Here is a 15,094-nt window from a genome sequence, read left to right as displayed (position 1 = left end):
GGGATAATGGGGGGGGGAGGGCATGGGAGGAGGGGAGGGGAAGGGAGAGGGACCTGGAATTGATATGTGAAGCAACCTTGTTTCTAATTTAAATTTAAATAAAAAAATAACCTCTCAGTTTGAACACAGAGGAAGACACAAGGAGGAGGACACAAAACTAAGGGACAAAGTTAAAATTCAGAGTCTTGCACTGGTGTGGTGCTGTGTACATGAGAAGCCGAGGCAGGACTACGTGTTTGAAGTCACCCTGGGTAACTTAGCAAAACTGTGTCCTAGAACAAATAAAACTAAAAAGGTCTGAGGATGAGCCAGATAAGATTGTATACATCTGTATCCTGAGTACTCAGGAGACTAAAGGAGAATTGTGAGGTACAGGCTATATAATTTTTAAAAAGAATAAACATACACTTATGAAAAGTAGGGGAGATTCATAGGAGCCTATACTTAAAACACATTTTTAAGAATCATGGCTACAAGTGGGGTGTGGTAGGGCATGCCTTTACTTCCAGCACTCAGGAGGCCAAGGCAAGCAGATCTCTGTGAGTTCAAGGCTAGCCTAGTCTACAGAGTGAGTTCCAGGACAGCCAGGGCAGTTTCACAGAAAAGAATTTTTAAAAAACCTGTCTCAAAAAACAAATAACAACAACAACAAAAAGGTTTATAGCTACAGAAGTTTCAGGATAAGTAAAGAAAAACTTAAGAGCAGTGTATAATTGTCTTAAGATAGGGTCCTGAGTAAATTGGGAATGTGGTGGGTACGGTGGAAGGGGAGAGGGGAGTGAGAAAAAAATGTATAACTCAATAAAAAATGAAGTTAGAAAAAAGGAAGGTATTGCTTTATGAAGGAGTGTGGCCTTTTACAGGAGATATATTGGGATGTCCCACAACAAAGGCTGCTAAGCCATAGAACTCAGGACAGTTCTATTAGCTGCCTTTTTTTCCCTTTTATTTTTTGTATTGTTTTGTTTTTCTTTTTCAAGACAGGGTTTCTCTGTCTATTTTTTTAAATAAAGATTTATTGGCATATAACTATGCCCACTTTTTTAAATATAAGATCTAGTAATTGCATGGCTGAGACACTACAGCCTACAAGACCTAAATACAATCTGCACATTTTACAGTTTACTGACAGCTGTTCTAGAGTTGTGTTTGTGTTTTGCTTTTTGCTTATTTTTATTTATTTTTTCATTGATTTGGGCCAAAAGAGCCTAGGTTTTCTTAAGTGGGGGACCAGATTGTACAAACTACAAGAAAATGCAAATTTTATGCTAACAATTTCAGAATAACTCTTATAAAATAATTTAACCTTGATTCAAACAAAGTTTACTTATCAATCAGAGATGGAGCCGATAATTTTGACTTGAAAGGCCAGTCTAGTATTTGTATGACATAAAACATTCAAGCTATGCCAAGCAATGATGGTGCATGCCTTTTCTGGGACAGCCAAGGCTACACAGAGAATCCCTGTCTCGGGGAAGAAAAAAAAAAAAGACACTCCAGCTATTTACTAGTTAATGTATATAGGAATGACCACATTTCCTACCCTGCCCTAAAAACAGACTGTCAACCAGCTCTTCTGCCAGCACAGCAGACTGAACCAGAGCTGAGCCCCAGAGGAGAGCAGTCAGCAGTCGGTTCTCAGCATGCCCAGCAACCCACAGAAATGCTGGACTACGATAAGATGAGGTGTATCTCTAGAACCAATCTCACAGAAATCTCAACTGAAAGTATAGACAGAAGGGCATTGGAAGTCATAACCAGAGCTTTAAAAAGAAAGTCTGGTGGAGACAGGAGGCTACCTGTATGCTCACTGTGGGAGGAATCTTAAACCAATCAGCAAAACACCAAGAGAGAATTCCTCATGAGCTCATGAATTCAAACCTAGGCCCTGTATAGAAAGAAAAAAGGGGGCATTTATAGCTTAAATTGCAAGGGGGTTCACCCCTCCTAGAGGACTTGACTCTTCCCACTGTCCCTCCATTTAAATGATTTCAATTTCTGTTTAGCTCAGATTTCATTCTGCAGGAATAGATGTGATCTGGGTATTTAAAAGGTGATTTTTAATACTCTGTGCATCTAAGACATGACAGTGACCCCCTATGCTGAACCGAGGAAAAACCGGTTGTTTCCAACTCTAGAGTCACCAGCTGTACTGAATATATAGATAATGGGATTCCCAGGTCAGTTTGGGCAGGTGTTTCTGGTCTCCTGCAGTGACCTTAGCAGCCAGCCTCCCAGGGGGAGAGCAATCTCCTGCATGGGAAACTTGATTTTCTTCTCACTGGTTCTCAGCAAAACCTGTCTTCCCTTGCAGGTTGAAGGCAAAAAGGTTCTTCAAGTCACTGATCTCTACAGATACCAGAACCAGGAGAACCTGTTATGGAATATTATTTTAAGGTGCATTACATTTGTTTATTCTGTGGAATATTTGTTTTGATGATGCAAAGATGTGTTGCATTCTTTTTTGGGGGGGAGGAGTGTTTCAAGACAGGGTTTCTCTGTGGCTTTGGAGGCTGTCCTGGAACTAGCTTTTGTAGACCAGGCTGGTCTTGAACTCACAGAGATCTGCCAACCTCTGCCTCCCGAGTGCTGGAACTAAAGGTGTGTGCCACCACCACCCGGCTGATGTGTTGTATTTCTTTAATTCTGTGAAGTTCTGTTACTTTGCCTGTCTAACACACCTGGTTGGTCTAATAAAGAGCTGAGTGGCCGGTCAATATCAAAGCACAAGAAAGGTCAGGTGGGGCTGGCAAGCAGAGAGAATAAATAGAAGGAGAAATCTGGGAGAGAAATAGAGGAGTAAGAAAAAGAGAGGAGGGCATTAGGTTAGACACCCAGCTACACAGCAAGCCAAAGAGTAAGAAATAAAGAAAAGAACACAGAATAGAGAATGGTAAAAGCCCAGAGGCAAAAGTTAGATAGGATAATTTGAGATAAGAAATCTGTCTAGCAACAAGCCAAGCTAAGGTCAGGCATTCATAAGAAAGAATAAGACTCTGTGTGTGCTTATTTGGAATCTGGGTGGTGGGGCCCCAAAGACCTAAGAGCAAAGAGAAAAAAATTCCAAGAGCCTGTCACTGTCAAGGCTCTACTGCCCAGGGCAAGAGAAGGGACTGGCATGTGGCTGACATGAGTCACAATTCATATCCTTCTATCAGTAGAGGCAAGGACTGAGAGTCTCCACTCAGGGGCACAAATGATTCATACTGAAGGCAGCCTGCTGTTAAAAAAGAAATCCACTAAAACAGAAGTTGAGATATAGCCCCTACCTTGAGGCGTTAAGGCCAGCTTTGATTGGGAGGGACCTTGAGGAAGTGACTGAGTCAGGAGGGATCTGGATGGATAGATTAATGGCTTACGAATGGCTCTGTCCCTCTCACCATGTCATACATACCCTGTGCCACCTTGGGACTCTGCAGAGCCTTCACCAGATGTACCCTCCACCTGACCTTGGGCCTTTCAGCTTCCAAGGCTACGAGATTAATAAACCTTAATTCTTTTACTTTATGTGCATTGGTGTTTTGCCTGCATGAATGTCTGTGTGAGGGAGGGTATTGGATCCCCTGGAGGTGGAGTTACAGGCAGTAAGCTGTCATATGGATGCTGGGAAATACATCCAGGTCCTCTGGAAGAGTAGTCAGTGCTCTCAACCACTGGGCCTGCTCCCAGCCCCCTTTTGTTCATTACAAATCATCCAGTCTATTATCCAGTTGTAGCCAAAGGAACTGGATTGAGACAGCTTTATCACAGGCATCTCAGATGGAGTGACATGGACTCTGGGCACCCAGTTCCTGTCTCAACTTCGTTCTAAGGCTGGCTTCTACCTGAGGAGGCTTCACTGCTCCTTTACTCTCCTCTGAACCTGACTTTTCCAACGTCTGCATGTAGGAAGCAGTCTCCAGAGCCTACAATGTTCATGGCCTCTGCCTGGGCCCACCCCTCCCTTATAGTTCCAATGAGGCCCAGGCCCCATGCAGACCTCTGACCTTTAGGCCACGTTGGAAGGTAGAGATGGACAGCAGGGCTAGGTCTTGCTGCTCCTCAGCATATCGGACCAGGTACACATAGACGAGCTTCTTCACCTAGGACAGAGCAGGTGTCTCGGCAGATTCCCCAGCAGGGGGCAGTACTTTCACCTCCCAGGATGCCATCACCACCCCTCCATGCAGCTGTGGGTCATGGGGTCAAGTTCCTCCAGTCGGGGACAGCAGCCTTGAGTGTGTCCCCAGTCCACTGCCCAGATTCACATCCAGTTCAGGGACATAAGGACAATGTCCCTGGATCAGGGACAGCTTGAACAGGTCAAGCCCCCAGAGGTTGAATAGTTTCCTTCCTTGCCCTCAGCCCAGCTCGAGTTTAGTCTGGTTGGGATTGGAGAACTGTTTCCAGGCAGTGCTCACCTCTATGTTCTTACAGGCTACATTCTTCACCACGGCAGGGAACAGGTCTGAGGCGTTCTTACCCCGGGCTATCATCTGTGTATTGGGTCAAATAGGGAAAGAAAAGGGGAGGGGCAGGGCGTCGATTAGGCGAAGCCTGATACATACCCACAGTCACCGCACTGGGACACCCAGGCCTGTCACCCATGGGAAGCCCCTCTTACTGCCACAATCCTCTTCATGGCCTCCAGCTTGAGGGAATCCTTATTGGTGTCCAACATCTCTTTCAGGTCATCATGCCTGGTGGGAGGCACAGAAAGTCTGTTGAGGAATGGGGGCGGGGCATGGATCACCAGGGTCCAGGCAGGACTCAGGTTAGCTCCAGTTCAGAGAGGGGCCACAGTGGGGGTGGAGTGGAAATGGGTAAACTACAGATTGGGGTTTCAGGAGAAACATGTGGGCCAGTCACTATTATGGGCTGGATTGTGTTCCCCAGCCCAAAGGAGGATGTTGAAGTCCGGCCCCGCCTAGTGCCTTAGGATGTTTGGAATGTGATTTGTCAAGGATGGGGGGGAGAGACAGCTCACTTGGTAAAGTGTTTGCCCCCTGGTCAATCTCCACTACCCACATAAAAGCTGAGTGAAGTGCAAAGTGCTTGTAATCCCAGAGCTGGAGAGGTGAAGACTGGAAGGTCCTTGGGCTCACTGGGCAGCCAGTCTAGGCTAATGTGTGAGCCTCAGGTCCCAGTGAGAGACCATCGGGGAAAAATCTAGTGGATGGCTCTTGAAAATGACCCAAGGATGACCTCTGGTTTACAGACACACACACACACACACACACACACACACACACACACACACACTCCTGTACCCCATACATATATAAAGATGGAATGACATGTTTCTTGATTTATAATGGCATTATGTCCCCACAAACCCGGTGTAAAATGAACATATCAAGATGAAAATACATTTAGTACACTTCAACTACCAAACATCATAGGATAGCCTGGCCCATCTTGATGTTCCCAGAAGTCTTGTATTAGCTGATAGATGACATCAAAGTATCACACTGCTCATTACTAGCCTGGGAAAGGAACAAAACTCAAAGTACTTTCTGTGGAAGGCACCTCACTTTCACAGCACCATAAAGTCAAAAGCTCACAGGCTGAGCCATCATTAAGCTAGGAACTACCTGTACTGAAGCTAAAAATGAAGCCATACTTGGGTGGCTTCCTAGTCCAATATGTCTCCTGTTTTTTTGTTAGTTCAATTTGAGACGGAGCTTGCTATATAATCCAAGTTGGACTCCTACCTCAGCTTGATGATTCTCCTGCCTCAGTTCCTGTCGTGCTAAGATTACTAGCTCACACCCAGATCCTCTGGTATCCCATTCAAAGAGACAGAATCACAAAGAGAACACTGTAAAGACCAAGACTGAAGATTTTCATTTGTAAGCCAACAAGCATCAATGATTGCCAGCAAGCCACCTGAACTTAGGTGGATTCCCCTCTGGGTTTCTTAGGGAGCAGGACCTTGCTAACACCTTGATTTCATACTGAAACAGAAGTTTCTTCTCTAGGGTCTGCGGTGCAGCTCAGGGACTAGAATGCTTACTTAGCTGCACAAAGCCCTGGGTTTGATCCCCACATAAACTGGGTGTAGTGGCACATCCCAGGCTCATGAATAGGAGGCAGGAGGACTAGGAGACCATGTCCCCCAAAAGTAACACAGCTTGTGGTCCTTTGTTACATCAACCATAGAAAACTAAGCCGTGCATGATGATGCACAGCTATTAAAAGCAAGTAGATCTCTGTGAGCTTCAGGCCAGCCATGACGACACAGTGAGACCCGGTCTCAAAAACCAAACCAGCCAAACAACAACAACAAAGTTCAGAGAGCCAAGGGACAGAGGATCAGTTGGGGCTAGCTCGATGGATGGGAAGGATCAAAGGAGAAGAACTGTGTGTCAAAACAAGGGTAGGAGACTAGGGAGATATTTCACCAATGTGCTCTCCACAGAAGCCTAAGGACCTGAGATTGCTTCCCAGTATCCACTAGAAGCAGGGCATGGTGGCAAGTGCTTGTAATTCTAGTGCTGGGGAAGCAGAAACAGGAAGATCTCTGGGGCTTGGTGACTAGCCCACCTCATCAAAGCAATGAGAGTCAGGGACGAATGAGAGAGGCCTTGCCTAAAAAAAAAAAAAGGTGGGAGCTTCCTGAGGAAGCACACACAGGGTAGGTGTCTGACGTCCACACATGTGCTCACATGTGCACCTGCACAGTGTCCCCATCCACACAGAAAGAAAAGCAGAGTATGATGCAGATCTTGACCTTACACACCAAAATGAATCCAAGGACTGGCCAGCTTCCAAAGACTCCATAGATGGCCTCATTGTCCAGACATGCCAGTTAGCATTGAGTGGCCATTTATGAAGCCATAAAACACTACTGGGAGAAATAAAACATCTAGAAACAACATAAAATCCTAGGAGAGAGGTCTATGTGTCTCCTGTCCACACTGAAAAGTAAGTGATCAACACCATGAGAAAGAAAATCTCCTCAGCATGTCCTAGTCACATGTGTGAGCCTAACAGAAAAAATGAGGAGGGACAGAAGCACTAAGAAACTCATGTCACAAGAACTTTAGAAATGTCTTTCCTCACCTGGCCTCCATACACACACACACACACACACACACACACACACACACACACACACACACACACACACACACACAGGAGCACTTTCGTAACCCAAGTAAATACATAAATACATAAATGGGAATTGTCTTTTCTGAAGATATTTTTGACAGAAAGCAAAGCAGAGAAAAGGGATGCCTTCTAGAACACAGAGGCCTTTTCTAGCTGGCAGATGATGGGTACAGTAAAGCAGCCAGCCCTGCTTATGTTGGTTCAAAATGCCCTTGCCTGGGTGGATGCCCCCAAGACCCGAAAATTTCTGGCACCATCAAAACAATAGATTGTAAGACCCCCCTTTGCCCTCTCACTACTGTAATGGTAGTTATTTCTTAAGAAACAGTCCTTCCTGATGGCATGCTCCTTCCTGATAGCAGGAAGTATATGAAGCTTACAAAATCAGGAAATAGGACTCAGCAGATCCTTCCCGGAAGTTAAACAGCAGTAACCATCTTGGAGAGATGTGCAGGGAAATCCAGGGATATGATTTTATGAACTGTCACCTCTGCAGGAGTGGACTTTTCAGTGATCCAGCTGTCTTTGAGTCACCCACACTCCTGTAGGTAACTACTCACTCATACTCCTGGAATTCCTCAGCTCACCGAGCTATACTTAGGTAGAATTGTTTCTTTGGCCTGTCTTCGGTGTCACTTGTGGGGTGGATCTCTAACTGTTGATGTCACTCTAGGAAAGGGCACACAACACTCCCAAACACAGACCTGGTTGGCAGTTACTCGGGGGTGTTGGGCTGAGGTGTGCCTAGAAGCACAAACTATTGCCTGGGCATTGTCAGTGCTGAGAGTCTTGGAAGCCGGCAGAGATGGACACAGCTTTCCTGATGTCTAAGTGTGCACTGCTATGCCCCTAAAATATACACTCCAAGTTAAACTCACATAAAAGTACCTCCCACATGTCACACACACACTTGGACACCTGTGAATATACCTGTACCTTAGAGACAGAGCCATACCCACACACATCCCTCACAGACACATAAAATCATATACATGAAACTGCAGACAAATACCCACAAACTCCACAGAAACACACAAAACAGCACAGCATTCTCTCACAGAAGCACTCTCAAAGCACAAACCCCCAGACACACTTCACCTACACAACTATAAATATACGCCACAAGAGACGACATCACATGCCCCTAGCTATCCTATAGACATACACAACCCATACAGGCACTTACAGTCACACATCACAGACATATCTAATACACATACAACATAGACAAGCTTGGTCCTTCCGGGCTCATTCACCAAAATGACAAAATGGATGAGGGGATCCTCTGACCTGAAGCACACCCTGGTGGGGTGTGGGGTAGGACGATGGCCTGCAGTGGACAGAGCAGGCTCAGGCTCCTTAACTCTGAGTGATCCCTAAGAGCTGGCTGCTTCACACCTGGGTGTCATTGCCACACCCAAAATGTCTCAGGTCCCCATCAAAAGCACACACCCCAGGGTGTTCCACCTACAAAACTGGTCATGCAGTTTAGACAGAAAGGAAGAATCAGAGCAGGCAGAATCATCTTCAAATGCCCACGACCCACACTATGCCTTGGGATGAGGTGGCCTTTGCCCCTTTCCCTCCTGGGGAGAGATGGCCCTCACCCCTCTTTTGTCCCCACTGCTCCCACTGTCTTCAGCTTCCCAAGAGGCAGGGAAGGGAGGGGTGCTTGCCAATGCCCTCAGGCCATGAAATATTCAGTTCCCAGTCAGATCTCTTTACCTGGCACTCATTCTGACCTGACCCCTGACCTACTCTGGACGAACAGACTCCCCTCATGATGGCTAGAGTTCCCCTGTGTGTCAAACATGACACTGGGATCAGGCACATCCACCCACCCCTCAGTGGCCCCTGGGCTCCCTCCCGAGGTCTACAAACCCAGAGACTGCTCAAACTGGGACGGTGTTTGTTTCTGTCCCTACACCTTATCCTGAGTCCACTCCAGTCAAGGTTGGAAGTGGGGAGGGGAGAACAGTCAAGGTGGGACCTCAAGCCTTGAATGGTTTACAGTCTCCCTCCACTCAGAGCTTCCTCATCTCCCTAATCACACTCTCAACCCTCAAGAGTCCTGTGACCTCTACCTGAAGCCCCTCAAGCCTGGACCCCGAGTGTGAGCCCAGAGCTCCTCTACCCATGGAGCTGAATGGAGCTGCTGAGAGTAACAGCCACCCATTCCCTGACCTTCTCAGTTCTCTGGGGGCAGAAGACATTCTATACCTTAATGGCTGACTCTGGGTCTGGCCTTGGCCAACCTCAGGGCAAGGTCCTTCTACCGATGTTTCTGGGATTGTGCCTTCCTCAGGAGCCTGCAGCCACCGAAGCTCCTCAGGCTTCAGGGCCTGGTACCAGGGTGGAGGCCCACCTTCAGGACCTAGCACAGGACTGGAAGCCTCCTCCTGAGCAGCCCCACTGGCCCCTGGCCTCACCACAGTCCCTGGGAGTTGCAGGAATCGCTGCATCTTGCTGTATCAGGTCCAGCTCCAAGAGAGTACTGAGCTGGCCAGAGAGCTGGGACTGCTTGTCACTGCCCTCTGCCACCAGAAGGCCCGCCCTGAAACTCAGTAACTAGATACTGGCCAGGTGGCAGGCTCTGGTTTCCTTCTCAATGCTCACAAGCAAAGCCACAGGAGTACAGATGGCTGGGGACAGGGACTGAGCATCCCAGTCTTTGAGCAGATGAGGGGCCAAGGGAAGAATTTATTTTTCACTCCAACTGAACCCAACATTTTCTCAGAACAGTGTTTCTCTCCTTCCCAAGAAATCTCATAGCCCTGCTCACTCTGGCCCAGTCTCTTGGTTCTCATCAGTCCTCCCAAAGCCAATTTGTGTAGTTAATCTTGACTGTCAGTTTGAAGGATATAGAATAATCTAAAAAACAAATGCAAAAAACCAAGGCTTGTATGTTTATCTATGAGTGGTCTAAGAGAGATCGGAAGAACACCCTAAGTGTAAGTGGCAACGTCCCCTGCTCTGGGAACCCTGACTGAATAAAAAGGAGAAAGTGGGGCTGTAAAGATGGCTCAGTGGTTAAGACTTCTGGCTGCTCTTTCAGAGGATCCAGGTTCAATTTGTAACACCCACATGGCAGCTCACAACTGTCTGCAATTCCAGTTGCAGCATATCAGACAACCTCTTCTGGGTTCCACAGGCACCAGGCGCATGTGTGGTTCACAGCCATACACATTAAATAAAAAGAATTACAGCATGAAGGAGAGACAGACAGACAGACTCACACGCACGCAGAGAGGGAGAGGGAGAGAGAGAGAGAGAGAGAGAGAGATTCTGAGGCCCCAGCATTCATCTTCTTGGCTTCATGACTGAGGCTCCCCTGTGTCAAGCCTCAAACATTTTCCCAACATATATCCTCAATCTATGAGCTAAAATAAACCCTGGCTTAAATTGCTTTGTCAGATATTTGATCAAAGAAATAGAGAAGCAAGCCCTTATGTCCCCTTTGTCTCCCCTAGTCTGGGTCAGGACATCTCAAACACTTTCTACTGAGCACCTCTTTACACCTGACCAGTTTTTATAGAACCGCTGTATGCAGGTATATAAAACAGGCATAGAAACCAAGCATTTACTGGCAATAAATCCAAAAGAAATGTACTTTAAAACAATGCCTTGGGGCTGGAGATATGACTCAGCAATTTAGGATGCTTGCAAAAAAAGACTAGAGTTCAAATATGGTCCTGTTCACATCTATACCCCAGCACTGAGAGGGATGGGGAGAGCAGAATCTCCGGGGCCATGGCTGGCTGCCAGCCTAGATGAAATCTGTGAGAGACCCTGCATCAAAGAAACAAGGCACAGAGTGACAAAGAAGGGTATCTCCCTGTAGTTTGCTGGCATGTCCACCCACACATATGTGTGCACATAACCACACACATACACTTCATACACATACATACACACATCATATATGCATATAAAATCATGAGATAACAAGACCACTCATTTACTACACATAATTTTATCACTAGGATTAAAGTAAAGTTGAATAGTAATAGGCATGCACATGTTTGTGTAACAACAATGACGAGAGACACTAATTTAATACATACAGAAGAGTAATGATAGGACAATATGAAAATTCTTGTTTTATGATTAAACCACTATATTTCTGTAAGATTTTGTATATACAGTTGAAAGTGCTGTGGTTCACGGCATGTCAGTCTCCAGGGATAGTCTCCAGTGTGCACCAAGGTGTGTCAGGCAGTGTCAATGTCTGGCCTGATCAGATCACACTTATCGAGTGTGAATGTTATATGTTTAGAATCACAGCTGCAGTAAAGTCACAGCAGGCAGCTTTGCTCCAGGCCATCCCAGACAGTCAGCTCCAGCTAACATCTCCTTCCCTCATCTCTTTCTCAACACAGGTCTCTTTCTTTCTTTAAAAAAGATCTATTTATTTTTCATTTCATGTGTTTTGCCTGCATGCATGCATGGGCATCATGTGCATGTTTGCTTGGTCAGGAGTGGGCATCAGACCCCCTGGATGTGGAGCTGTAGGGAGTCAGGAGCCAACAGGCGGGCACTGGGAATGGAACCTGGGTCCTCTGAAAGAGCACCAGGTGCTTTTAACCAGCGAGCCACCTCTCCAGCCCCGACCCACATCCCTTTCACTCTCTTCAGTCCAGCCTGGGACCCTTCCAATACAGTACTTGCTTAGAACCCTCATTCGTTCTAGTGACTTCCAGGATTCTAGCCACACTGTGCTGACATCAGAAGGACCTACATTTGCTCTCCCCATCCTCTGGAATGTAGGAAATGGAAATGAAATATGCTTATCTGTTGGTTTGTTTGTTTGTTTGTAGTCTGGCCTTCTTAGACCATATGGTGTAGACCAGGCTGGTCTTGAACTCAAAGAGGCCTGGCTTCCTCTACCTCCTGAGTGCTGGGGTTAAGGTGAGCACCATTGCCCCCACCTTTACCACCTTTTCTATCAATGGGACTTCTTACTAAAATGTTAGCATCCACACAGACTTCATCCCTTTTGTCTCAGGTTTTCTCTTCTCAGCAGAGGCCTGCAGCCCTGGGAGCTGTGACTTCTCACAGGCTCATAGCCTAACCTTTGTCTAAGTTCAAGGTGTGTGCTCCATGCTGCATCCTGAGCTGTGGTGGCACAAGCCTTTAATCCCTGCACTTGGCAGGCAGAGGCAGGCAGATCTCTGTGAGTTTAAGGACAGCCTGATCTACAGAGTGAGTTCCAGGACAGCCAGGGCTTCACAGAAAGCCTGTCTCAAACAACAACAGCAACAAGAAACAAAACAAAACAACAATCCTCCCCCCAAAAAACATTCGCCCTGTTCTCAAATCTTACACTTTGCTTCTCAGTTGCACTGCTTCTAAGGGTTTACTGTTAGCAGCCAACTAAGCATGTGAGGCCTAGCACAGACCATCCAGGGTGAGGAACCGTGATAAAATCCAGGGCACTCCACTGGGTGTGCGTGCCTGCTTGAATCCCTTCTGCAGAAGTAAAATGCCTGTCCCTAGTGCTTGGGTTGTGTGGTCATTTCCCTGAGACCCCAGACCCATTTCTAATATGTGAGTACTTTCCTCCCTGAAATGGAAGACGCCTCACAGTCCCCTCCTGACCCTAAAGGCCGACTTGTCATTGTTTCAGTCTTGCTCCCCGTGAGAGCAATTTGTGCTCTCCTGTTCAGGGCTGTATTGTGTGAGCGGCAGGTCTACGCTGTAGGCCTTTAATAAATGACTGTTATTGTATCTATGAACAAATAAATGAACGAGTCTTAGGTAGGGGTTGAACCATACATAGTCCAACCAAGTAGGGGCGAATCATAGGGCTATGGGGTGGAGATGGGAGGGGGTGGGGGAACAGGAATGAGAATGAGGTGAGAGATGGAGATATTAATTCATAGGAGGAGCCAGATTCTCTGCCTACATCCTGGGCAGGCTTCCTGGTGTGGCCCAGACTCAAACCCCAGTTCATGAACTCAGTGCCCACATTGTTGGGTTTGGGGGTTTGTTTTGGTTTCTCCTTGAGCCAACCCACCCAGCAAATAAAAGGCTGCAAACAGGAGGAACACTACCAGCCGACAGTTGTTCTGTGAGAACCCCCCTTGGCTATACCCTCCCAACCAGCCTCGAGTCCCCGTGGTTGCTTAAGGCCAGATGGCCTAGCTGCCCAGATCACACAGAGCTCTCTGGGTGAGCTCACAGCCTCCCCGGCGCTGTCCATGGTGCCCGTGCAGCAGCCGTCTCTCGGCCTGTGCTTCCCTAGCTCACCGCTTATAGTCGGAGGAGAAGATCCCGCCGCTCGCCGGGTCGTGGCCATATTCCGGTTCCCCGGGGCCGGCCGAGCCACCCTTGTCTTCGCTGTAGGCAGGGGCGGCCGACATGGGTCTGCGAGCGGGGTGGCTGAGTGGCTGGGCTGTGCTAGGGCCGAAGGAGGAGGCTCACACCTAGCAATCTGCGCAGCTGAGGCTGCGCGCAAATTCAGCAATCAGGGCCGCACGCCGAGATTCTTAAAGGCACCGTCACCACCCACGGAGTTCAGGGGTTGGAGTGAGCGGACACCGGAGGAGGAGCAGCGCCTACCCGCCCCAATCCGTCAGAACCCCCTGACACTCATGCTTCTTCACTGCTACTGCAAGCATCCACAGGTCTGACAGTGAACCAGGCTGCTGGGTTGATGACAGTACAGCCTTTGGAGGGATGCAGACCTCTTGTAACCACGCCTGATCACCTGATCTCCAGGGGCCCGCCCACCCGCGCAGTGAAGGAAGGGGGGTATGCTGAAAGAAGGCCATACCCACAGGCACCGGTTGGAACACTAGGTCTTGGAGATGAAGGGATGATACTTTCCAACCTCCTTTTCATATAGCCTAAATCCTTCTGGGGGTAACCTGCCTACTAAGGGGGAAGATTAGCAGTTTCCTGCAAGAAGAGGAATTTAAGAGCAGGCTGACCCAGGACCCAAGCACTAACTGCATTCTGGAGCACAGCAGTTCCAGGTGGAGCAGAGAGAACATCTAACATCCTAATTTAGTTTTCCAAAACACTTTAATGATCCCTACTGAAGCCTCTTCTGGCCCACTAGGGAGGGCTCATGGTCACATCAATCCCTGGTAAAGTCCAAGTCCATTGACATCTAGGAGGGAAGGGAGAAGTAACACAGACTTAGTCTGATGTAATCTCCAGGTCTCCAGAGCTTTGTGATTCCTGGAGCTTTGCTCCCAAGACCCAAAGGAGGGAGGGAGGGAGAGAGGGAAGCAAGAAAGGGAAGTAGTAGGTCTGGATGGAAAGATAACCCTAAACTGGGCTATGTATGGGTTATTACATCTCTTTGGGCTAGAGTTTTGGGCATGGGGTTGAGTGGTTGGAAACTCCTGGTGAGGCTTGAAGAGTAGAAGAGTTCCCAAGGGCTGTCTTGAAGTGTAGACCTAGGATCCTCAAGTCTCCAATCAGAACTGGTGGGCTGGTTGGAAACGGGTGGAACTCAGAAAGGTGGACTTTGGGTCAACAGAAAGTGAAGGGGTCAGGTAGGCCTGAGCATGGCAAAAAGGAGGCTCTGGTGGGTCTTGCCCTCCCCCATTCCCTGGCCTTGCCAACTGTTAGATTATAGCCACCAAGGTCTATTCCCTTATTTGACAACAGCCTCCTCCTGAGGCTGACCACCAAGGTCTACATACTAAAGTATTGAAGTCCAGCAATCAAAAACCCCCTTTTGTCTACCCTGATTAACATGTCCAAACACAACAAACCAACTCACCCTAACGGGGCAGGGTGTCTTTTTCCTTTATAAACTGCCATTTGCCATGAGCCACATCTGCCTGCACTTTCTCCAGAGACAGTCAGTCCTTTGTCCCTCTGGGAAAATCTCTCTTCCCCTTCTCCCTTGGCCCTTTCCTCCCCTCTCCCTATCTTCTGTCCCCGGCCTCTGTCCCCCTGGGGGAAACAAGTCTCTTGGGGCTGAGAACTTGGCCTTGGTGTGTCCTTTCAGAAAGGTCTCCTGAAGGAGGAAGAATGATGGGGTTGG

General features: G+C 47.7%; 1 protein-coding gene across 1 annotated transcript in view; it reads right to left on the bottom strand.

Moving 5' to 3' along the window:
* Positions 1-13,768, bottom strand: part of Ap3b2 (adaptor related protein complex 3 subunit beta 2) — a 36,352-nt gene extending 22,584 nt beyond the window's left edge. Inside the window, exons 1-4 of the mRNA XM_040729406.1 lie at positions 13,342-13,768; positions 4,604-4,679; positions 4,401-4,475; positions 3,987-4,082 (exon numbers count right to left, since the gene is read on the bottom strand). Of these exons, the coding sequence (XP_040585340.1) occupies positions 3,987-4,082; positions 4,401-4,475; positions 4,604-4,679; positions 13,342-13,454 (360 nt within the window). The 5' untranslated portion in view covers positions 13,455-13,768. The remainder of the gene's footprint in view (positions 1-3,986; positions 4,083-4,400; positions 4,476-4,603; positions 4,680-13,341) is intronic.
* Positions 13,769-15,094: the final 1,326 nt, after the last annotated feature.

Source organism: Mesocricetus auratus, unplaced genomic scaffold (assembly GCF_017639785.1).
Source record: "Mesocricetus auratus isolate SY011 unplaced genomic scaffold, BCM_Maur_2.0 Super-Scaffold_4256, whole genome shotgun sequence".
NCBI lineage: Eukaryota > Metazoa > Chordata > Mammalia > Rodentia > Cricetidae > Mesocricetus > Mesocricetus auratus.
The sequence above is the reverse complement of the archived record's forward strand: the minus strand, read 5'-3'. Positions and strand labels throughout refer to the sequence as shown.